Genomic DNA, 24,282 nt, shown 5'->3' with positions numbered 1-24,282 from the left:
TCCCAACCCTGCGATAGTGCGAATCTTCAAACTTTAGGAGTAAAAGGCCATAGGATGACCGTTTACCATCCGCATCCAGAGTTGGTGCTATCGACGTAAGAAAGAGCTCAAGATTACTCTGGCGGTCCATCTCTTGATGATCTTCTATTGACAGCACCCCATCATCCCTATAGATGCACCAGATATTACAGAATATTCCATCTAGTGATTTATTGAACCACTGGTCAATAGGCCTAGGCATTAGTAGCCCGGATATTAATTTAAAATAGTACTCATAATTTTCCTTCTGCTTTTCCAAATACCCAATAAATACCTATCTCTCGTTACAAAGAAGAATTTTGATATTAGCTAAGGCCTAGACTTTTTCTGCTTTTTCACGGCTAACAGCTACGTCGTCAGGGCCTTTTTTTTAAGCTTCAAACTTCCTTCGTTTCTCTTTCTCTACCATATCGGCAGTTAACAGTGTATCCATCTTTTTCGCTAAAAGAGCACCGTAGAAGATCTGCCCAATAACAATACTGATAGTAGTAGCCGTGTTGCGGACGAAGTTTGGGAATTTAGGGTAGCTATCGCAACTACTATTTCTTCAGGTGCCACCAAGGCTTAGACACAGATAATTAAGGTCTGCATATTAGTGTCAATGCAGACTACAGGAAAGATTTGGAAGATGACAATCTTATAACCCGGCATGCAAGCAATCTAACCTATGGCTTCGACTATATATTAGGTACTGAACTACGGATGACAAATACAAAAGAGCTCAACTTAAAATATAATCTCACAAGATCGGTAGAAATCTAACAAAAAAGAATCCACTTTTATTCGGCAGAGCTCCGAGCCGGGCACTTTGCAGGTACTCAGTTCTTGCCGTTGTACCCAAGTACTTCGCCGAACCGGGGTTACACCAAAAGTGCCGAAAGGGGGAGGATGTTCAGATTCCTTGCAATCCGATTGGCTAGATTCTTCAACTACTGAGACCGGATACTTTTATAAAAAGGGAAGTAAGTGTCCAACCAGTAATCCACGCTTTCTAATATAATCCGAGAAACCAGTCGAGAACAATTGTAAGCGTTAGCTTTAACAGTGCTGGGAGCCTCGAGTTCCGGAAAGCAACGAACGCGTGTCAGTTTACTAAGAATATTTGAGTATTACATCGCTTATCTGATGGATTTTCGGGTGCGCTCGCGATTTGAGGTATAATGCATTATGCAACTTGTCAGAATATTCTAATTAACATTGTAATTTTGGGGTAGTTATATCAGAAAACAAGAAAGCTATCGACTTTCAGTGGTATATTTTATACTTTCCCGACTAGTTGCTTAAATCCGAAGGGCTACGCTAGGTACATCGTGGTTACAGGTAGCTACTAGGGTAGCTCACTATAAAAAAATAAGTGGTACTATGGTGTAAAACAACATGAACGGCCTTACTTATCATCGGTCTCCGGTCCCCATTGGTTTCCGGGCCGGATAAACGGGGCCGCAACACCTTTTTATCTTGAGGTCCGTCGGGACCCGGTTTTCTCTCGGGCCTGTTGCTCACGAAAGTGCGTCATGTATTGTATATTGAGCGCGAACCGCATGGCCCTAATGTTGTACAATGGGTTTTCCCACTTACTATTATCTATACATGGGGCTATTTAAAAGTGATTGTAATTAAAGTAGGGTAATGTAAGATGGCATGACAAAGGGGTAGGCAGCTGAGGGATATTAGGTAACATACCATTCTGGCTTGATAGCCTCATGCCTGATTGTAGATGTATATCAAGATATTAATTAAGGTGGTAGTAGGCCCTTTACATTGTCCTAAATGCTACGCAAAGTATCTCCGGTGCCGCCGCGTGTGCCGTAGCTAGGATTAAATTGAGTCCTTTTCGCCCCCTTTAGATGTAAACCATTCATCATTATCACATGTATCCTCCAATAATCATATACATATATAAGCACCATCAGTAGTACAGGTACTTGGAATAGATGTTATTAGTGATTACGTGCATCTCTTAATGTGATACCTTAGGAGGTACCTAATATAGATATTTCCCCCCTTCCATTTCAGTCAATTAATACTCAAACAAGATATCTGGCCTATCTCACTATTTTCTATATAAGCTTCTTCACCCCTCGCATTCAATAGCATCTCTGTTAAAAGAGGATATTAAACAAAGCTGTTCTAGAGATTTGCTATGGTCATCTATTGATTTTATATGCATTTAGATATGGATCCCATCCCTCCACTAACTGAGTCACAAGAGCCTTTTCAGTTTCTAGGTGAAAATGATGCATCTCGGTCTCTATCCGACAGGTTGGACTGGCTTTATCAAACGGTACCTAAAGATCCACCCGAGCGTCTACAGGATGAGTTTAGTCAAGGATTACGTGAGAATATTCCCGGTGTTCTTCGCCTATTTTTGGTTGATAATGACTATCAAGTTTTGCTTCATGGTCTCGAGCAGTCTTTTCTCAACACTCTCCGACAAGCCCCAAGAAATAATACTCGCCAACCCATTGTTCACACTTTTCCTCAAGGTGTATTGAATAAGTGGCAGCAAGTACTCCCAAAATTAATGGACGAGCCCTCGACGCTCGAATCGCAAATCGATCAAATATGGAATATAATACAAGAGATTAGGAGTATCTTTAAGGATCTTTGCAAGAGAGAGGACCACTTTTCCTTCATATATTACGCACTTGAAGATTTTTCCCACGAGTGTGATAAATTAAGCCATCGTTTCGATCATCTACAATCTACCGCATCAACTAGTCCAAATATGAATGACTCAGATGCCGCAGCCAAGTCGAATATGTTACCCGTGGTTACCACTCAGAGTAATGCGTCCCAGAAGTGGGATCCGATAGAAGCTTTGGATTTTAGTAGCATCATCCTTGAGATCATCGATTCGGCGATTTTCGAGCTTCTCAATGTATATAACTTTGATATCGCCCCTGAGCAAGCACCGGCCGGATCTTCCCTACCTATTCGCCTAGAGCTCTTGCGTGATCTATATAAAAGGTCAAAATCGTTACAACGACCACCAAAACAACTAATCCAGGATTCTGAAAAAGGAAAGTCACCAAAGAGTAGCTATCAGTACTCACGCGCGCTTGATACCTCTACAAACGATGTCAGAATCCTTGAGATACTTTGCGGTATTGAAGAAGATCCAGTGGAATGTCGCTTTTCGGTCTGTAATTTACATGATGGTATCCCAGAAACCTTATCATACGTCTGGGGCGAAGATAAAACGACAGAGTGGATTTCAGTCGACCAAAGACCGTTCTCTATAAGATTATTCAGGCTCTACGGCAACCAGATGCTACCCGAGCTATCTGGATTGATGCGATTTGCATTAATCAATCAGATCTCCGCGAGAAAACACACCAGGTCCGCCTTATGGGAGATATTTACTCCAAAGCAGAGTCGACTATCATATGGCTAAGCGACAACGAAACGATCAAAGTGCCGACAGAGAATAAAGGGACGGGCGATTCCTTCGATATAAGCGGGAAACCCAACATAGATGAAAACGATCTTACTGCGATCTTGAATAAATGTTCGGAATATACTATAGATAGTATATGGGGCGAGGAACAGTGGATTATTTATATAATGCTCATCCGTTGTGTTCGCCAAATACATTCAAACGAATGGTGGGGAAGGATATGGACAGTCCAAGAAGGCGCTCTTCCGATACGAGAACCGACGATATTTTTCAGAGGCCATTTCTTTTCGTTCGATGACCTTATTACTGCTGAAAATATTATACTCAAAATTGGGAACTCAGGGGCGTGCCTCCAAAATCAGATTGCTAATCTGTATAATGTACTAGGACATAGTAAGTGGATACCTCATCATCTTTTGGCTATATTTTATTTATAAGTAATTGGATATCTTAACTAATACGTACAAAGATGTACGGCAAACATTACTTGAAATAGCATATTCTTCGATGGACACTGTATGCCAAACACCATTACTACTTATATATCGCCGTGGTCTAAAGCAGTACAGGCGCTCCAGAATATTTAAAACATTCACATATGTGATATTTTTAGCAGATTTCTACAAGGCTACCGACCCTAGGGATAAGATCTTCGCACTAGAGTCCCTCCTCCCCAGGTGCCTCGGCCGGCTCATACATGTAGACTACAATGAAGACTGCAATGAGGTGTTCAAGCGCGCAACTGCTCGATCTTTCAACAGTATGGCGCAATTATACCTGATGGGAAACTTCAATTTTCTCTGCGAAGCCGCATGTCGCGAGGGTAAAGAGCCTTCTGGTCCCTCCTGGGTTCTTGACCTCGTCTACTCTGACGCGAGTTATCGTGCTTGTAACACAGCAAGGAAGACATCAGATAGGGAGACATTAGATGGATTTCTTTCCCAGAAAGAAATCCCACGCATCCAGTCAGAGGAGACCACTAATTATGTATGTTTTGCCACCCCGACAACTCTGTTTTGCACGGGGTATTGCATAGATCAAGTCTATAGGGTAGGCGAGATACCAAGCGTAGATGAGGATCCAGTTAAGGATATGGTAGACTTCATACTTAGTATCTACCTTACACGACAGTCAATACTGGGCCTGAATATTCCATCGGACTACATAAATAGCCTAATAAAAGGAGATTCAGAAACAGCACTCCTGTTTCGCTCCTGGATGGACCTCTTCACTTTGCAACAGGAGGATCATAGGTTGAGAGGAGACATCAGAGAACTTTATAAAAGTCGGAACTTCGAGCTTGCTGGAAAAGAGTTTTTCATAACCAAACAAGGTTTGGTCGGAATCCCCACAGCTCCCGTCCGCCCAGGGGACTTCCTCTGCTGGATACATAGCGCACCAGTTTACCTTGTCCTTAGGGGCGTTAAAAGCCCTGACTCAGACGACATTCAAAAGTATCGGATTGTTGCGCGCACAGGTATTTCCGAGAAGCCATCATACATGAAGGGAATGATCAAGTCCTTGCCTATTTGTCGTTTCCATATTGTTTAAAAAGTCTCCAACCATGCGGAAGGATATAATATTCAGGTTGGTTTCAAAGGCGTATGAGAAGCTCAATTTCATAGCAATACACTGCAGGAGTTCTATCGCTTTCGTTATCTTAAGGCAAAAAAAAAAACCCATAGTCTAAATATCATGGCAAACACACATATAGTGATACTATGAACTACAGAATCAAGTAATTCAAGACCCCTTCACAACTGTAGGCCATCCAGAGCTGAAGTCGAGCTTATTCCAACCAAAGCGGAACTCATTCGCGGGAGTCTTGCTTTGAACATCGTATGGCACTGAGATCGCACTTGATTAGCTTTTATGTCCTTACTATAATATAAAGTAAAGGTGAAAATGAACTTACCATAGTGGTAGTATATGATAGGTCCCCCGGCCTCGTCATCGACAAGGACCCCTTGACCGCCAGGAGCCCATATGTTATTATGGGTTCCCAAAATCTCCTTACCACCACTGTTATTGGCACAGTCGACCCCTTTGTCATCGACGTAGCCGGTACCCGGTTGCTTAGAGCGGCACACCATGACTTTGTATACGTCGCCCCTGTCGACCCAGTGGCCATCTGGTTGCTTGCAGCATCGGCCAGACGAGAAGAATAAGTAGTACCAATCCTGCCACTTGAAGATGTAAGCCGCCTCTGTCGGACCGGTTGGAAAAGCCGACGTCTTGTTGTTGGCGAGATGGTTGATATTCTTGTTAGCCCCATCCGCGATCTTGATCGGCGGGTCCGCTAATGGAAGTTGAAAGAGACCCTGCTGATACGAGCCAAATGTGAGGAGGTTCCGGCGATTTCCCCCGTCGTCGATAGTTAGGAGGGCGGCGTCGAGGATGTTATACCTCTTCGCCCAATCGATCTCAAGGCGTCCGTGCCACTCCCAGTCACCGATCTCGAGCGTCTTGGACGAAGCGACAAGGAGACTGGAGTTGTGTGCCCACGTGTGTATAGCAGGATCTGTCACGCCAACTGTAGAATAGTCGAATTCGTGATTGTTGATATAGACGTAATACGTGTCACCCACCCGATGTATGGAAGGGGCACCGCCATACTCGCGGAATTTCGCCGTGCCTTCGTGTGTCCAAGGGCCGTACAGAGAACCAGCCGTCCAGACGCTACCGTTCTTGCCTGTAGTATATAAGAATAGTTTATTGTCCGATTGGCGCCGGATTAAGGCAGGGTCTAATGTCTGGGCGATAGGATTGTTGGGAATTGTGCCTTTCATGACCTCAGGAGCTGGCCAACCATTCTGAGCCAAAACATTCTCAGTTAGGAGGCCTATGATGAAGCCTGTCGTGAGAGTAACAAGTCTTTTAGAAATCAACATTGTGAAAAACAAACAAACGGTCTTATAAACTATGTTTCAGCCTATTAGCACCAAGAGTGGTAGTTTATATGGTCATCAGGTTCGTTCGAGAATCAAAAGGTCATGCCCCTTTAATAGAAAACGGCAATATGCTTCTTACGTATTGAACTCTACGCTATGGATAAATTCTGTGCAGTCATCTATTATGGTCGTATTTTATCGCCATAGAACATGATGGAGGCTGACGCACTGCCACCTTTACAGATTACTACCAAGGATGATAGTGGGTAATAAATTCAACTTTAGCTTGGTATTATATTCAAGTCGGTGACGTATCTAGTGTATCTACTGGCATATAGTTAGAAAAGGTACCGCTATATTATTTTCTCTCCTCAGAAAAAAGTTTACGGGAATTTCAAGTAAACATAATCCCCTTAACGAAGTGTTATAATATTCTGGACTTTAACAATAGAAAGATCAAGTTGTTGGATACTTGTAAACTCAGCCTATCCCTGCCTTGAATATACTAAATATACCGAAAGTCGGGTACCTGTGGGGTAATTACGCAGATGCTGTACGGCACGGATGAAGATCCCTGAATGCCGTCGATCTTAATCCTAGTCCATGTCTAACCCCCGGAAAACAAGTCGGCCATCGGCATAGCCAAGATTTGATTGGCTAGTTACCTATATTTAAATAACACGACTATTACATAATTGAATTCGTGCTTGTGAATGCATATAATTTTTTCCCACGTAGACCTGACCATTATAATTCTCGCTGGTTGATTAACCTGCTAACCAACGACCGGGCCAACCGGCCGAACAAGGGACGAAGGCTAGTTGATTGCTTCTCTCCTGATTGTTGGTATCGGGTCTATGGCTCTAAGCGCATTTCACGTTTTCATGATCACCTCGAAGTATTTCTCAAAGCCGCCGACAACGCCATATCCTACAAACTCAGAAACAAGGTATATTGGTTCATTCTACCATCACATCTCCATGGCTTACCACCAGAAAATATATTTTAAGATGTTCTTATGAGTTGAAATCGCTCCTTTCGTGGTGAAGCTGTACTTGTGCGTGTACATCTTCACACGGATGATCGCAACACAATGTATACAGTAACCCTGTGATCCTCGACAAACTCCCGGCGAAACTCAAATTTATGGTCCCTCAAAAACCAGAAGGACAAGTATTCGAACTGTTAAATTTGGAACGTTTACCATATCTCACAGCTGTCATAATCGAAGGGTTAAGATTAAGCCCTGGTATGGCAACGCGCCAGGTACGCATCGCACCCGACCGCGAACTGGTATACCATAAGTGGCACATTCCTATCAGAACCCCAGTTGGTGGAACTGCTTAGAAGGGGTGATAAAGCCCTAAGACAGGTGTTACAAGGTGGAATCAAATAGCATGAAAACAACTTCGTGGTTCCGCGAGGAACTCTAGCCTACCTACCTTACATACTGAACATATCCTTTGCTTCAGATGTCCTATCCAGAATCCCGATAACAGGGATACTTATACAAACCTAATAAAGTAACGTACATATTTCTATCGCAAGTATCATATTACCTGTTATGAAAAATTTAAGAGCTGTTAGCAATGGCGTGACATTGTTGTTTATTACAGCTCCCCATCGAAAGTATCTAAGTGGGAATTTGCGGGCTTCATCATTAAGTCGAGTTCTTTCGCTTTCATCTTATCGTCTTTGCCATGATCAAGCGCATTTGCTATAGCACTCGCAGCTTGGCCTATCCTAGAGAATTTATGCAGGTGATAATAGTTGACGTTTGAAATAGTCAACGTGCGATAAGACGATGGATAGGTATTCACCTTTTCATGAGATGGGACGGTAGCTTTATATCAATGTTTCATTGCCTCGGTTTGAGTCCAGAATCATATAGTAGCTAAAGCCTAGAATTATAAGAACTCAGCCGTCTTTGTTTTTTCAGCACTCGTACTAGTGACGATAGGAAAATTTGTGTAAACTCATGATAAATTTCCATTATTCAAAATACTCTCGTACGCTGCCATTTGGTAGTAAAACTAAGAACTGCATAAGCATAAATTAGGACATCTTACGTTGTATATAATGTCCAATTAAACTTGGCCTGTCATATCACAGCCACAATGTCAGCCTCTAAGCATCAACATCCCACCCAATCCAGCTTAAAAAGCCTAAGTTTTCCAACAGCCTTATACTCATCCATTCTCATCGGTAGCTTGAGACTACGTAACTATGGAATCAAAAGGCGAGAGAAGTAAGCCAAGGCGATGGCTCACGCGGCTGAAGTATCCTTTTAAACGCCGGGCGACCATCTCAGATGCGCTGGCACCAGTCACAATTGAGGTACATTTAAGCAACTTAGAGATCTTACGCCAGTATCAAGCCGCATGGACTTTTCTAATCATTTCTATATTAGTATATAAGAGGTAGACAAGAGGATAATGTCCTAGATGTGAAACTCGAAGTCCGACGGAATTTACCCACTACCCAGTTAAATACTCACGTTGAGCAACCAAGCCAAACCCAAAACGAGGTATTGACTCGAGCTATACCACCTAGTGGTATTACTGAAGAATATTCCAAAGCAAGTTCAGTAATAAAATGGCCAGAGCCCTTCTGGTCCGAGGCTGTGCAAAGACTACAGAGAGAAAGGCCTAATATATACAGAGACCTCAATACCATACTCGGAGAGAAGTTGAAAGATAGCAGGAGTTCTCATTCAGATCTTGAGCGACTCGCCAGTGATGTGCTACATGTAGCTCAAGGCGAGAAAGAGAAAACGGAGCAAAAGGCATCATCAGATAGGCGACGCATCTTCCATGATAGCATAGGATACTCCAAAGCTATACTCGAAAAAGCAAAGTCACTACTAGATCTAGATCCAACTGGCTATGGAAAACTTGCATGTGTACCGCTCATCCTTGCTCTAGACGTGAGTACTATCTTGTCGATACGCGGTGGAATGCTAACCCATATAAGCTTGTCACTCGAAGTCATGAGGCTTATGAGGATGCTCTCAACGCATTCTCGTTTATTTCTCTTCTCCTCTGTCGTTATGAAGAAAGAGAAAAAGACTATAAGAAACATCAAGCAGAAAACGAGACCCAACTTGTACAACTAGAGAAACTTCTCCCCGACTTATACTTTGAAGTTCTTCTTGTATTAGTAGACTTGGCTAAACATTTTCAAAGGCAAAGATACGGTATGTTTCTTTCTGCGTTAAGAATGGGGAATTTTATTGTCCATGAATTTTCCAGGGCCGACGCTTCTCAACTAATACAAAACGGGGTTTAGAGCAGATATTAAGGTCCACAGTTATTGACATAGACGGCTGGAAAGTCAAGATGAAAGTGATTAAAGAGAAAGATGATCAATGTCAAGGTCTATTCAAGATAATAGATTCTAAGCGTAAGTATATCGCTAGACTAGAGCTGGAACAAGTCCCCAAATCAGTTCTATAATGCAGGGCTAATGTATTAGATGCAGTTACTAGAGATATACATGATAGAATGAAATTTTTTGATGAAGCAAAAAAACGGGACGGTATGTTTTAATTTTATATACATATAAGAGGCGTCTAATCCCTATTTAGACCGTAATACGCGAATAGAGAAGGCGCTTCGATGGACATCAGAACATGACTATTTAGGTGACTATAGAAATATAATCGGTCGGCTGTCTAAAACACCAGGCACTGGAAGCTGGATCTTCAAGCACAACACATTCCTAAAGTGGAACTCGTCGATAGATCAAGGGCTTCGATCTCTGTGGCTTCATGGCCCAGGTAAACGGATCCTTAAGACGTAAATGTTAAGTTCTATCTAACTGACCCAATATATATTAGTTGGTTGCGGAAAGACTACTTTAATGTAGGTGTTTTTATGTCTACACAAAAAAGCGACTACCTATTCTGACAACCACTTCTATAGAACACGCGTCATTGAGAGACTTCTCGAGAGTTCTCGGGATTTCCCTAAGAACGAAAACAGACAAGTTGCCTATTTCTACTGTTCGAAGACTCAGGGCTCTGGCAGCCAGCCATCAGAAGTACTAGCGTCTATTGTGCGCCAACTATCCTCGTCGCCTAAGAGTCAACAAGCTACCCAGCCTATAATGGATCACTGGAAGCATTTCCTAGATCAAGACAACCCGAATGAAAACCCGCCGAAGTTAGATCTACAGGAATGCGAAAACCTCCTAGGGAAGATTTTCGGCCTTAACGACCACATCACGATTATTATTGACGCTCTTGATGAATGTGCCGATCCGAGAGAGCTTCTTGAAGTATTTCAGAACTTCGAAGAACAGCTCCATAAAAGGCCTACCCCAACGATTAGAGTACTTTTCTCTAGTCGGGATGAAGTCCAGGTTTTAGATCAGCTCAATTCAAATCTCTGCGGAAATCTCATGCTTACACCTGCGGACACGGCAAATGACCTACAAGTATTTATAGAAAGTGGTATTAAAGATGCCATTAGAAAAAACAAATCACATCCCCTGAGTATGAATAATGAACTAAGAAGAGATATCATCGATGCTTTGGTTGAACATGGGAAAGGGGCGTAAGTTGGCATTACTATATCCGAGTTAATGTAAGACGCTGACTTATACCCAACAGATTCAAATGGACACAGCTACATTTAGCTATGATATCTAACTTTGGTAATGAAACTGATATCCGGACGTCCCTAGATGAAATCAAAGCTAAGGCCAGCTCGACTTATCTCAATAAGACCGCAGATACGCTAGGTTCATCGAAGCAGTTGCTAAATCTTTACGATACTTACGAGCTTCTCTACAAACAAAACATGAGGGTGGGACGTAATGCCGAAGTTCACTTTCAGCGCTTGATGCGATTAGTCCTCACCTATCAAACCTCAGAGAGGCAAACGAGTATCCTGAAGACAGCACCCACGATAGAGCTCCTCATTGGCGTGGCAATCACCGATCCAAATGAAGCAAAAGAGCCCGAAGGCGGAATTACTAAGAAGTATATCGAACGCATAACGAGCAACTTTCTCGTAGTAAACAAGGACTCAACAGTGGAGTTCGCTCACGTCTCTGTTAAGGAATATTTGCAGCATGCAAGGTCGGGGGATTTCTCAGACATAATCTCAAATATTTATGTGGCCGCATCCTGCCTCAGCTCAATCAAGCTTTTCCATGGAGACCTTACTGGGGCAACACTCAAGTCAATACTCGAGCCAATTTGGCCGCAGCCTCCGGCAAAATATTTCATGTGCTACTCTATTTTGTTTTGGGGTGTACATTGTAAAGCAGCAGGTCAGGAAGGACGGCAAGTGAACCCCTTGAAAGACCAGTTCTCGGAGTTCATACTTACAAAAGAAGTTGGAAATGCGTATAAAGCGTGGTTTCGTGCTATGGATCCGGCGCCTTATAAGCCGCCAGACCCCTTTTTTATGGCATGTGCGAATGGATATAACGAAGCCGTTGCTGTAATATCTCAGCATAGGCCAGAAGTAGTGAATATTCCCTTTGGAGCTCGGCGTAGCTCAGGCTTACATCTGGCCGCTCTTTATAATAACTCAGCCACCGTACGGGAGTTAATACATTCGAATGGCATAGATACCAATGCCAAAGACGGGAATGGGTTAACAGCACTTGCGGACGAAGCTATCGATATAAACTCAATGGATCCGAGTGGCAGAACGCCTCTGTCTCTGGCGGAAGGACGTGAGGGTATCTCAACACTTCTACTTAACAGAGGCGCCGACCCGAAAATTGCGGACTATTCAGGGCGTACTAACCTCTGGTTCACGAAGTTACGCGAGTACGTTGTCCCGAAGGATTCGTACGAAAACCCTCATTTTCTAAGGAAAGCAGTTAGCCTTGCTATGAAACTTGCTATATCATTAGCCCATTGCGAATTTTTATGGGTGGAAAGTCATCAATATAGTTCCACATCTCATTACTCCGTCGTTCACGTACTCTGGATTATGTTAGCAGAACTCGAGGTGTCTTATCTTCACAATGAATACTATAAGAGTCATGGATGGATATTCCGCTACTTCACATTCAATGATCCTAATTTGTCCAAGTACGGAATTGTGGTCAAGGTCATCCTCGAAGAGTTCAGGGGAGTAAAGAGTGAAACATTTCCTGCTCGACATTTCATTCTGCAGCATATTGTGCGGCCGCTGGACAATTTATATAAGGAGCTTATGCAAGATTGCGGTCACGAATTCGATGATGATGATTTTCCAGTTGTATCAGGATTAGTTAACTGGGAATTTGTGTGGAATTACTATAACATACTGGAGGATAAAGAGGAAGTAGCTTCTGATCGGCATAGAGGGAAGTTCATGGACTCGATCAATCGTTTGTTTGATATTAATACGTTATATCCCCCTTTAATTCGTCGGGATGAAGATTCGCTTGAAAAGGCTTGGCCGGCTATTTCGCCGTAAGCTGTATAAAATCATACGAAAATATTAATAATTAAATTTTATGTTTTTTCTTTATTAGGTTACTTATTTTACACTTATGAAAGACTGGAAAAGTCTTGCACATCTAGTCTAGGCAAGCCAAGTATGAGTAAAAAAGAGACCGTACGGTATTACTTAAGCTATAGTGGGTGATATCGCTATAGATATAGTGGTAGGTCACCTAAATTTAGCGTACGGGCCACTATTAAAACTTCAGCTTAGCAGGTAGCCGATACAGTATTAATAGAAAATGATGACGTTCGAATACAGTGCTAGGAACATTTCCTTTACCATTATGGTGGTTATTTAGTGGGTCTAATTATCCTTCCAATATTCATAACACAATCAACTTCTTATCTTCCCTCTAACGCAAGAAACAACTAGGGAACGACAAGAGTAAAAATTAACGACGATGGATAAATCCGACCTCCTATTATATGCTAAGGAGTATGCAACAACGCAGGATCTATATGAGCTTTTGGGTATAACATCTGACACGCCTAAAGAAGATATCCACCGCGCTTGGTACGTCATATTCTATCCTTCATTTGACAGTCTCATACATATAAATCACGGTACTAATACGCCATCCATAGGCGCAAGCGCAGCTTGAAATACCATCCTGACAAAGCAGGAGCCAACTTCGACCCGGCGAAATGGGAACTATTCGAGCGAGCACGGGACGTATTGTCCGACGCCCCAGCGCGCGATGTCTACGATTCACAACGATCTGCCGCCCTCCTGCGCGAACAGCAGCGTCGCGCGATGGACTCTAAGCGACGCGCGATGGTAGAGGATCTTGAAGCACGAGAACGCGGGGCCATCAAGCGCCCGCGCGGCGAGGGCGATGGCCCTACGATGAGCGAGGCTGAGAGGAGACGACTGGTCGAAGCCGGGAAACGGCGTCTAGAAGAGAGGCAGAGATTGATGAGAGAAGCGGAGGAAAGAGAAAGGCAACGAGAAAAAGAACAAGTGGTACAAGAGAGTAAAGAGAACCTGAAAAGGTCAAAGCCACCAAACTCGGATGAACAAAGAGGTCGAAGAAAAACACCAGATACTTCGAGTACAGTTGAGTCCAAGATGGATATCGACCCAGAACCACCAGCGAAGAACGGCGACGGCTATGATGACCAGATCGCGGATCTCGAGCGACGACTAGAGGGGGCGCGGCAGCGTAAAGCAGCCAAGAAGGAAAAGAAGGCAGGGTGGAAGAATGGCGATGAAAAGCTTAAGACACATGAGAATACACCTATTCCTAATGCCTCGCAGGGACCACAAGCTGACGAAAAGAAAGGCACTTCCACGTCGGGAACAGCGAACACATTTTCCTTCTCCGCCTCCACAGGCACTTCAACATCTCCCAACGGTAATGCTACCACTAGTAGTAAGCCTAGAGCTAAAGGGGACTTCGCGTCAACGATGGCTAGGCTGCGTGCCGCGCAGGCTGAGAAAGAGGCTCGGAAGAAAGCGGAAGAAGCCTCTGCTGCTTCCGTTGCTGCTGATGGCGTTGGCATTTAGTTGATTGATGAGGATCCGCTGCCCTCTTTAGATAGCTGCCATTGTTCTCGATTTTGTCTCTACTACCTATTATGATACCCCAGTCTTTCATAGAAAGGATTATACTCGAAGTGCATGCATTAAAATAAAAACGATATGTTCAAGATACCTAAGACAGAATGAATACCGTTCTTAATTGTGAACAGTGGAATAATTCTACGTTGCAACGAGACTTCTACTGACTTTGTATGCCTCATGATACATAACGTGCCTGATAGTTGAAATGGAAGATTGATCTTTAATATGTCTACGAAGCGGGCTTTGGTATATATGATATAGTATACAGGTTCATGCTGTGAGCAATATCTCATAGCAATATAGTTATGCATGTCCTCTAGGAACGCGATATTTATACATCCCACCCATTCCACTACCACGAGCAAAGTCGAACTTCTACGTACCCTCTTGTAACCTTTCACGCATCCAATCCGGCACAAACGCCTTTATCTTGACGGACTGTCCTCCACTACCCTCCTCGTCCGCTCCCCACTTAACAACAAACTCGTCACGAGTCGGGTCGAACGGTGCTCCCACAGCCGTCTCCCCCGGTAGTTCGACATCCGTCATGATTTGCAGCCTGCATAGTGCCAAGCCGATATTTCCCACCCCTCGAAGCCAAGTCCCAGCGCTGCGGCCTTTGGTACCGTCTCTGCCTATACTCAAGTTCGACGGGATATCCTCTGCCGATAATTCTTTATTACTCCCTTCCCCATGTGTACCCTCGTCGGATATATAGGGCTTATACTCGAGAGCTTTAGGTGGGGAAGGGGGAGAAGGATTGGGAGGATACAGTAGACATGGCAGTATGCGCTTGCGTACAATACCGCGGTGCCGTGTGCGGATCGTCAGTTCCTGTCCTACATAGCATCCCTTTCGGAAGTCAATGCCTCCCATGAGGTCCATATTAGCCTCGAGAGGAAGTGCTTGCTCGCGCGGTATCTCAGCCTGGCCCTCCGCTACGCCAAGCAAATACCGTCTCACGCGATACATATTGTCGTCACTTTGTGCTAGGTCCACGTCCAGTCCGTTCGCTCCCCCGCGTCGAAGTACTCGATACCCCATCCCAGGGGCACGAGTATCCGGCAGGATGATACTGTCTTTTAGATGCGATAACGGCGAATTCTCAGACGAGGAGATAGAAGAGCCATCCCACACCTGCCACGCAGCAATTTCGCCCTCATCCAAAACCCGGAACGTGAGTTTGCTCCGCAGCTTGTATCGCTTGATATGCCGCGCCAGCGTATCTACCTGTGCGGCATCCACCTCGACGACGAAAGTCTCTCCATCTGCCGCGCCTGCATTGATGCCTAGCGTGTCCCGGTAGACAAACACATCATGCAGCACGCGGCCCGTCGCATTCAGAAAACCGCTGTAGAAACCCGGTGCCCCGGCAGCGAGACTAGTGTGAGAGGAGACCGGCGTATTATGCCGATGTCTACCGTTCCCGCCGCCGGGCTCATCAACAACGGACTGCGTGATCAGACCGTGTAAAAACTTGGGCGCATCCGGACCGGCAAGGCTGATCAAGCGTCGGGAGGTCAGCAGCGCATAACCGGACGGGGACGGTGATGGTGGAGGAGCAGTAGCAGTAACAGTAGTAGTAGCACTTGCGCGGCCTGACGTCACCGAGAAACGGCGCAGCGATCTCTGGCACGATTGACATACAAAAGGCAGAGGGATGGGGCTTAGGCCGCGTCCGGGGGCGCTGCGCGGTAAGATCGGCATCGCGTAAATTTTCCAGTATGGGATAGGATACCCTAGGAATGATAGTTAGATACCGCGCCGCAACGTCGTAAGCAGTACGTTGTATTCTATATTTCGGATTACTGATAGCCAGCGAAGTCCGAGGCTAAGGTCTCTGGGCATAGTCGGAATCCTTGGTTAGAGGAAGGGAAAGCTTATCACGAGGCTTTGGAATGAATTGGTTTTACGGCACGGTAAGGCAAGGTTAGGGTAGGTAGCCTTGTCGGCTTGGCGTGTTCAAAGGAACCGTGCGTTCCGGGGGTTGTTTGGCCTTGGATGGAAAAGAGCTGTGATGTAATTTTTCGTTCGGTCTTTACATACTAGCGTTGCCGTGCCGCTTGCGAAACTCCGGCCGAGCATTATATAATACAAATTTCTTAGCATTTCGGGGGTGGCTCGGCGTCGGTATCCAATGTCGGACTTCGGATTTTTTGGTTCCGAAATCCTAATCTCTAATGGAACCTAGGATTGTCTCCTCCTAGGCTCAAATTTAAAAAGATTTTTTTTTTCGGTGCCTAAGCTAGCAGGCAGAGTCTGCTAGTGTAGGCACCTGACCTTACTAACAGCCCTATTTTTTTACGGCAATAGTCATTCCGAAATGTACCTCCTCTGGTAGCGAGTTGTTAGCCTTTGAAGTCTTGGAGGGGTTATTCTGCCCTACGATGATTGATACTAACATAAATCCGCCGTAGCCTCGGTTCGCGACTAAGGTTGTATACTTTAATTGTTATGCAGATCCATTAGACCGGGTCATGTACTGTACATACTAAAGAATTCTGTTAGCTCATGATGCCGTTATGAACAATCACATTGACTTGATTAGAATTCCGTATAGTCCGTGATCCGCGACCCGCGACCTGTCGTCAATCTTTCCTAATTTGCCGCTCCGGCTAGTAAGCCATCCTCACGGCCTCCAACAGTTGTGGCAATGGAGGCTTGAATACCTTAGTCATATTAAATCGGGGGCCAGAGCCTATGTACATACACGCATATCTCCCGTATCTCCTTGGACCCTTTTTGCATAACTGACTTACACCAACGCATATACAAGATAGGTAAGTCCGTAAAAAGAGAGAGATGTGTAATGCCGGAGACTAGGGTTATCACGTCAGCGAACACGCCGTTATCTCATTATCTTATGTGGATATTGTCTACGATCGCTATCACAGATCGTCTATACTACGACTTAATAATAACTCGGCAATCGGTAATTCAATTCTGCATTACGCACGTACGAGTCTTGTTTAATCCGATTGATGTTAGTTACCTACAACCTATCATACCAACCTACCTGGGTATATACATACCTCCTACATAAACTGTATACCCAACATTACCTACCCAACATACTGTACATTCTTACCCGGTTAGAGGATCATTGCAGCCGAGGGAATACTCCGCGAACAAATGCCCGAGTAAGGTAACTCCCTTATGTGCGATACCAACAAAGTTGATACTTTCAAGGCTTCCTGCATATGTATCTCCCTATGTACCTACCATTCAGAAGTATGACGATCTCCTTGCATGCAGCAGCGAGCATCAAGAGCAAAGCCCGGATTTGTGTCACCACCTGTAACGTGTCTATAGATCCATCCGCCCTACCTAAGGTACATCCATACTTTTGTATGGTTTGGGAAGTGGTTTTGTTGTTGTATGTATGTATGTAGGTAGATAGGTAAGTATATGTTGAAGTGTGTAAGTATCCTGCTGGTGTGTTGGCAGTACCAAACTACATTATTCTCAACTACCCAACTATATACCCAAGACATCCAAAGATCCAAGTTCAATGGATAAACCACATAGTTTAGTCATCCTATGAGATGTCGAATATCAAGTGCATGTAATAGCTAGCTAGTAGCTAACAGCTAGTTCCCCTTAGTGCAACCAGTCATGATATTGTATAGTTCTCTCCATAGTCTCGGCCGTGGCTAAGACGATGCTAGTTGAGTGACATGCAGCTCGAATGATTCACACGGCCGTTTGAACCAGAAAACCGATGAATCAGCGTCGCTTTTCCCCCGCCGACGATCCCCTCCTTGCTACCGTCGTGTCCCGCCAATTCGCAAAGCCTCACCGCTCCTCTACGTAGGCTAGCGGCCAAGCCAAGTCGTCTGTGTGGCTGCTCCGCAATGGCCCCTCTACGTTCTGGCGGTCGACGAGTGGGTAGATGCGCGAAGATGGCAAGATGACTAACTTACCTATGTAAACTAATAAACCTGCCTTGCCTTTTCTTGTCGGCTAGGGCCAATTCATCGTAGTACGTCCACGAGCCGTCCATTAACCTAACCTAACTTAACCCGTGTGTAATATAACAAGTTGTCTAAGCCTACATAACCTAACATATGCCTAGCATACCTACCATGTATCGGTCAAGTATCACGTATCATATCGATCACGTATCCGTGATACATGGTCTGACCCGAAACCTAACCAACCCTAATTCTCAAGTTCGCAATAGCGCGATTGACAATATCTTCACCGAATGCTCTAGACATGTTTCATCCAGTCAAGGTAGCAAGGAGTGATCTACATATGGATTACGGGAAGATCTCCCCTAGGGGTCTTGTCTCGGGGGGCCGTTGATTAATTACATATACCTTCTTGCATACCGACTTAAATAAGTACATATCATAAGACGCACATCCAGATTCCGTACAATTGAGACTATGCGCAATTATATTACTATTTGATTCAACTTGCGATATTGAAGATGCCGAGGTGTGTGACGATCGCTCAATGGACAATTCACGAGATAGTCTGTCAGACAGTCAGAATTCTATCATAATGTCATATCGGCGATTACAGTCTGCCGATAGTGGTCTGGTTGATCAGAATGGCAATATTCCAATCATACATATTATATAACGTGTAATACCTATTGAGTGCGACATCGAGAAATCAAAAATCATATGTTCGCATATTGAGACGGCCAAAGGCTGCGACATTGTAGATATCGTGATTTGAGTCTGTAAAGTCGGGGTTTGAAAGCAAAACAATAAAGCACCCTTCCATCTTCACAATCTCACCTGCCTAGCGGATCAATATATTGTAAATTGGTCTTAGCGGAAAGAAGCAGTGGTTCTTTTCTACGGGCAGCATAGAACATGCACAGTCATGATAATCGACAAAGGGGAACCAGTAGAAAACTTGGATGAAACCTCACCCGCGGCGACTGTAACGACAATCAACCGCTATGAGTGGCCATCCCCCTAAACCGTCGCCCCATCTATGGAGAGAGCGGTGACAGGCGTTGAAGCTGACCGCAGATTTGGGTTACCTAGTATGCGGGAGAGCAGGGGTGTTAAGGCGTGGCCGTGCGTTGAGACGGCCTTCTCTAGACAGCAGCGAGCGAGTTCTGTACATATGTATTATCTCAGCATCGTCATTAATGAGTTCGCGCTTCTCCGCTGCATTTCCCCTTCTGGGAGGACAGAGATTAAGCTATCAACTGCAACGCGTCAGATGGCTTCATTTCGCGTCTGCCAGAATTGGTAAGGCAATCGGCATCGGGGAATGGTTAGACCCCAAGCCATATTAACGCCTCTTCGCTAAACAGTTCCCAAGACGACATTGTCCCAGACGGGCGGCTCTTTACGGTGTAGGGTGTAGGGCTGGCTAACCTGAGCTGGCCTCCGGCTGCTAATTCGTCCCCAGCCGGATGCGAGGAAATCATATCCGTTCGAGACATTAGATTTAGTAGGGGTCCATCATATATCATGTATATATGTATGTATGTATGTATGTACCCTTTATCTCCTCATGTCTCTCCTTGGCCTGAACGGTACTTCTCCGAATTGCCTATTACACAGGTAGATACCCGTCCTTTTCGTCGCCGTCCAGGAGATCTAGACCCTGTAAAAAAAATAAAAAATAAGAAACAACGTAGCGTCCGAAAGGGGAGATTGAGCACTCGATTCGTGCTCCGTGCTCCTTGCTCCTTGCTCCTTGCTCCGTGCTTCGTATGATGCGGTATCAAGTGATCCGCGGATAAACCATGACTTTTAGATCCGGAAATGCTAAAACTAGCTGATAGCTAAACCTAGTCATCGCCGACGGTTCACAAAAACAAAGCAATTTAAACGAAAAAAAGAAAATAACAAATCAAAATCCACATTGGTTTTTTATTTTTTCTTTCAGCCAGGACGGTAAACGAGATTGTGGGGAGTGTCACAAACAGCTCAGCCCCCAAACGAAGGTCCGCCTGAAGATCGCGGCAGAAGTTGATTGGACGATTAACGGCCGCTGCCTCCTTAGTTCTCCACCCGGTGCGGGAAACCCAGACGGTTGGGACTCGAAAAAGCTAAGTTTCAACGGTACTTTGCAACTTTACGCTTTAAAGGCTAAAACTAGACCTGTTCTAGCTTAGACCGCGGTATCTAGGCCGGTGGATCTAAGATAATCACCCGACGACCCGACGTTAAGGTCACCTACTACATTACATAATCACGCCCATGTACCTAGGTACACGTTCCCTTTTCTCTCCCCCCACACATACGAAAGATTGCGAGAAATATGCCAAGTCGCTGATAATCACCAGCCGGAAGGGAGAGCCTTGTCTCGTTTTGCCTACTGCCTGATGGTGAGTAATTACCTACATACCTAACAAGAGAACGACCAGGGTAAGCGAGAAGCTTCCTTGCACTCCAGCTCCTTTACGTGCGTACTCTCGTAACTAATCCAACCTAGTCAAAACTAAGACCTTTTTTGTTCCAATGATCAATATCCTCATTCCGGCACAAGTCGGACTTTATGGATTTAATGCTTAGCTAATTTCCCCTTTCTATTCAACATATCTATCTTTCCCCCCATGTCTCCAGTCTAGGGTAAGGTCCTGGGGGGCATACTTTACGAACCCGATATTTCTCGCTAAATATGTCCAAGTGACGCCTTTCATATTCTACTAAATTCCTTCGTCTCGACACGCACGGCAAGGGTTTCGTCGACCTCGGACTAAGCAAGCTAACTAGGTAGCTTTGGGCTCCAGACCTGGCGAGGCTCGGAGTCCCGGCACTAAGGCGGGGTTTATCTTCGCACCGAGTCGTTTTTTGTAGTTTTAACTAGCGGTAGAAGGAATAATAATAATAATAGTAAGGAAGAAGAGAATTCCTTAGGGTTCGATTACTAGGAGACATTAAAGCCCTGTCGATGAGTTAGTAATATTCGCTCCCACCTCGGCATCTCGAATGTGATAACGATTCAAGTTTTTTTATTACCGATATCGCGGACGTCGCGGCGCGCATTTTACATTTTGTACCCGTGAATTCCATAGCACATGACTCAAGAAGTGATCTGCGCCCGGCTTATGGATTAGATCAATCAGATAATCATTGTACAACTGTTAATATACCTATGCACATGGGAAAATGTGATAATGTGACGAGGCTTGTTCACGAGGCAATCAATCACTGGCACGTTGAGGAATTATAGAGTTGACTAATTATCTTTTATTTGATTTGATGGGTTATAGCTGCATGTGCAAGCTGTTCTACCCTTCGCTATGTAAATGAGATTTAGATGCTGCGAGGGCCATTCGTGTTCCACTCGACCTTTGAGATTCAAACCCGATATCTGCGCAAAAAAATCATTTGCGTGGGTTGAAAACCAGGGAGCGAAGCAAGCCCCGCTTGTAGCCAAAATGTTTACCACTTTCGGTAACACTCTTTCGATAGTCCTCCAATAGAAAAAATAACTTGTGAGCGGTGACATCTCCCTCCCGCTAAAAAAGCCAAGCCTGGTTTCTAGGCTGCCGCGGTAATACCCGATACTATCCTCCTCATAATACCATAGTGAGACAGAAAAGGAAATCAAATGAAGTCGCTTGCGCTTGTAAAATGCCACGCCGCTATTGGTATTTTAAAACGCCGCCCAGATGCAGATGAATAAAGCACACTATGTGAACCAGACCCTATGCTGATGCAATTATTAAGACGAAGGAGAAGAGGTGTGATACAACATTCCTAATACACCGATATCGTAGATACTATTCGTGCTGTATTTCGCGGCGGCAGGTAGTATCCTTCGCTGTAAAAGTCGTTCTTGTTGTCCTCTTCGTCATCTTGTCTCGAGTCCAGGTACTTTGTTGTGATTGTGCTCTCCCTCTGCTTCTCCGAGAATGTAGGTATTGATGCTGTTGGCGGCGACGGGGGCATTGCCTCGTCCTCTGATGAGTCCGAGTCGTGCTCGAGCTCGGGTGGTGATGTTATAGAGTGGGATTGTGATCGAGTAAGGGATAAGGCGTCGTAGTCTTCGTCATCGTCCTCGAAGTCGTCCTCATCCTCATCCATGAGAGGTAATTGGGGAGATGCCGGTGGTAGTACCGTGTGAGAAGCTATCCGTCGTAGCGGTAACGCATCTGCCATCTCTACATCTTCGTCCTCCTCATCACTGTCGCTGTCCGAATCGGACGAGTCCGCCTCCCAGTCGTCTTCCGCGGTCACGTTATCGACCCATTGTACGTGCCTCTCTTCAGCCTTAGGTGTAGCTCCCCGGACGGATTGGTTGAACCAGCTCTCTTGTTCCCGCTCGGCTTCGGCAAGGTCGAGCATCAAGGAGTCTAGTAGGTTGGCGTGACCGACAAGTAGTCGGAGGTTGTGGTCGGGACGGGCAGCCTCGTTAGATAGCTTAGCCCGTGCCTTGTGAGCGAGGAAGTATGTCTGTGTGACGGACATTATCTTCTTCCTCGGCAGTGGTGACGATGTAGTTTGCGGGTATGAAGAGTGAGTAGGGGAGTGGAAAGGAGACGGTGAGGTTGATGAAACCATTTTGTATTATGTTATGTTGATATGCGTCTCTGCCGCAGATATGGTGCAATAGGTAGCAATTATTATTTTTTTTGTTGTGTTGTGTGAGTCAGGCACCGATTTCCGGCCAAGGGTAAAAGCAATGACCAAACAGCGAGTCCTTGTCTTTTATGTTCAGTTGCGATGGTTTGAACTTTTTCGACAGGGGTGTGGGGCGTAATAGTTGTCCGCGTTGGGTGGATGGAGTGACCGGGGTGTGGTACCTTACCAGATACAAAGATACAATGGTACCAAGGTACGTGTACCCTACCGACCGCTGTTGTGGAATTTCGAGGCTTGCGGTGTGGAGTTGAGAGTGTTGCGTTGGAAGGGCGTCGTGCCTGTTGTAATATCTGCGTAATATCTATTGAATCTGGACCGTGCCACGATCTTGAGATCTCGAGCTATTAGAATACGTCCTTGATACGTTCTTGGTATATTGCTAGTTCTAGATAGATTGATGATGATGGTCTTTGCCTTCCTTTGCTTTGCTTTTCTTTGGATTGTTTGGCTTTAGGGTTCCGGGAAGTCGAGTCTTATGTATAGATAAGAATTCAAACTAGGTTGTCCGGGACGAAGACGGGATGGGGGAACAAGAGCTTCTTTTGTAATGTCCGCTGACTAGATAGTATGGGTGCTCGTTTTTCCAAAGGATAGGTGTACAAACATATCGAGTTGTAATAAATGCCTACCTATACCACGATGGGGTTACGGATGGACTTTTGATCCCTCGGGCTTAAACGGATTGGCGGGGGTTCGGATCATTCGTAATGAGCGCGCGTGGCAGTACAAGGCCCCGGTTACTTTACATTAGGTTATGCTAGGTACCTTAGGTACATTCTCATAATTGACTTGGCCTTACGATTGTAGATACGTACCAAGGTACGGTACTTGACAACCTTGGAACCTTACTTTTACACCCATGCTTGTACAACGATACATGTACAAAGACCAGGCAGCTCCAATCTACCCCTGTCGCTCTTACGCAAATGCGAGAACTGCGCGATGCACGTAAGTTGTTCCTTCACCGCAACAAAGTACCCGTACCGCTCCCACCGATGTGCCTACACTTATGCGTCCCACTGCGAGTCGAGCCAAGAGCCTAGGCTACTTGCACAAGATATCGATTCGCAGTTACCTAACATCGCCGACCGCTCCTAAAGCTTTGCTTAAGTCATAAACCCGTTTCCGTATACCACATAGCAAGGCACTAGGAGTTTTTTCTCCTTTACCTCCTAACCGTTACCTCCGTCTGTCTATAACTAATGTCTAATGCTACGTGCAGCCGTTAGGTCATCGGTCATCGGAGACAAGCAATCAAGTAGTCATTTGCGAACAAACGGACAGGCGGACAGGGGATGGAATGCGACCGTGTCTGCGTATGCTAAGGTCTTATATTGAAGTTACCTGTCCACCTGGAAAGTCGGGAATTG

General features: G+C 45.0%; 4 protein-coding genes across 4 annotated transcripts; 1 reads left to right on the top strand and 3 right to left on the bottom strand.

Annotated features, from left to right (window-relative positions):
• Positions 1 to 5,182: 5,182 nt before the first annotated feature.
• On the bottom strand, positions 5,183 to 6,330 carry GL218_04394 (Arabinan endo-1,5-alpha-L-arabinosidase A; the record flags this gene model as incomplete). The annotated part of the gene is made up of 2 exons (XM_033580997.1): positions 5,183 to 5,286; positions 5,355 to 6,330. The coding sequence occupies 2 exons, from the start codon at positions 6,328 to 6,330 to the stop codon at positions 5,183 to 5,185; spliced, it is 1,080 nt and encodes a 359-aa protein (XP_033435831.1).
• A 6,852-nt stretch (positions 6,331 to 13,182) lies between these two features.
• Positions 13,183 to 14,288, top strand: GL218_04393 (Pre-mRNA-splicing factor cwf23; the record flags this gene model as incomplete). Its single annotated transcript, XM_033580996.1, has 2 exons — positions 13,183 to 13,295; positions 13,367 to 14,288. The coding sequence occupies 2 exons, from the start codon at positions 13,183 to 13,185 to the stop codon at positions 14,286 to 14,288; spliced, it is 1,035 nt and encodes a 344-aa protein (XP_033435838.1).
• A 432-nt stretch (positions 14,289 to 14,720) lies between these two features.
• On the bottom strand, positions 14,721 to 16,052 carry GL218_04392 (putative transferase CAF17, mitochondrial; the record flags this gene model as incomplete). The annotated part of the gene is made up of 1 exon (XM_033580995.1): positions 14,721 to 16,052. One exon carries the CDS (start codon positions 16,050 to 16,052, stop codon positions 14,721 to 14,723), a length of 1,332 nt encoding a protein of 443 aa, XP_033435837.1.
• A 5,975-nt stretch (positions 16,053 to 22,027) lies between these two features.
• Positions 22,028 to 22,831, bottom strand: GL218_04391 (uncharacterized protein; the record flags this gene model as incomplete). The annotated part of the gene is made up of 1 exon (XM_033580994.1): positions 22,028 to 22,831. One exon carries the CDS (start codon positions 22,829 to 22,831, stop codon positions 22,028 to 22,030), a length of 804 nt encoding a protein of 267 aa, XP_033435836.1.
• Between the last annotated feature and the right edge of the window lie 1,451 nt (positions 22,832 to 24,282).

The sequence above is a fragment of the Daldinia childiae genome (assembly GCF_008694065.1).
Source record: "Daldinia childiae strain JS-1345 chromosome Unknown Scaffold4, whole genome shotgun sequence".
In the NCBI taxonomy this organism is placed as follows: domain Eukaryota; kingdom Fungi; phylum Ascomycota; class Sordariomycetes; order Xylariales; family Hypoxylaceae; genus Daldinia; species Daldinia childiae.
The sequence above is the reverse complement of the archived record's forward strand: the minus strand, read 5'-3'. Positions and strand labels throughout refer to the sequence as shown.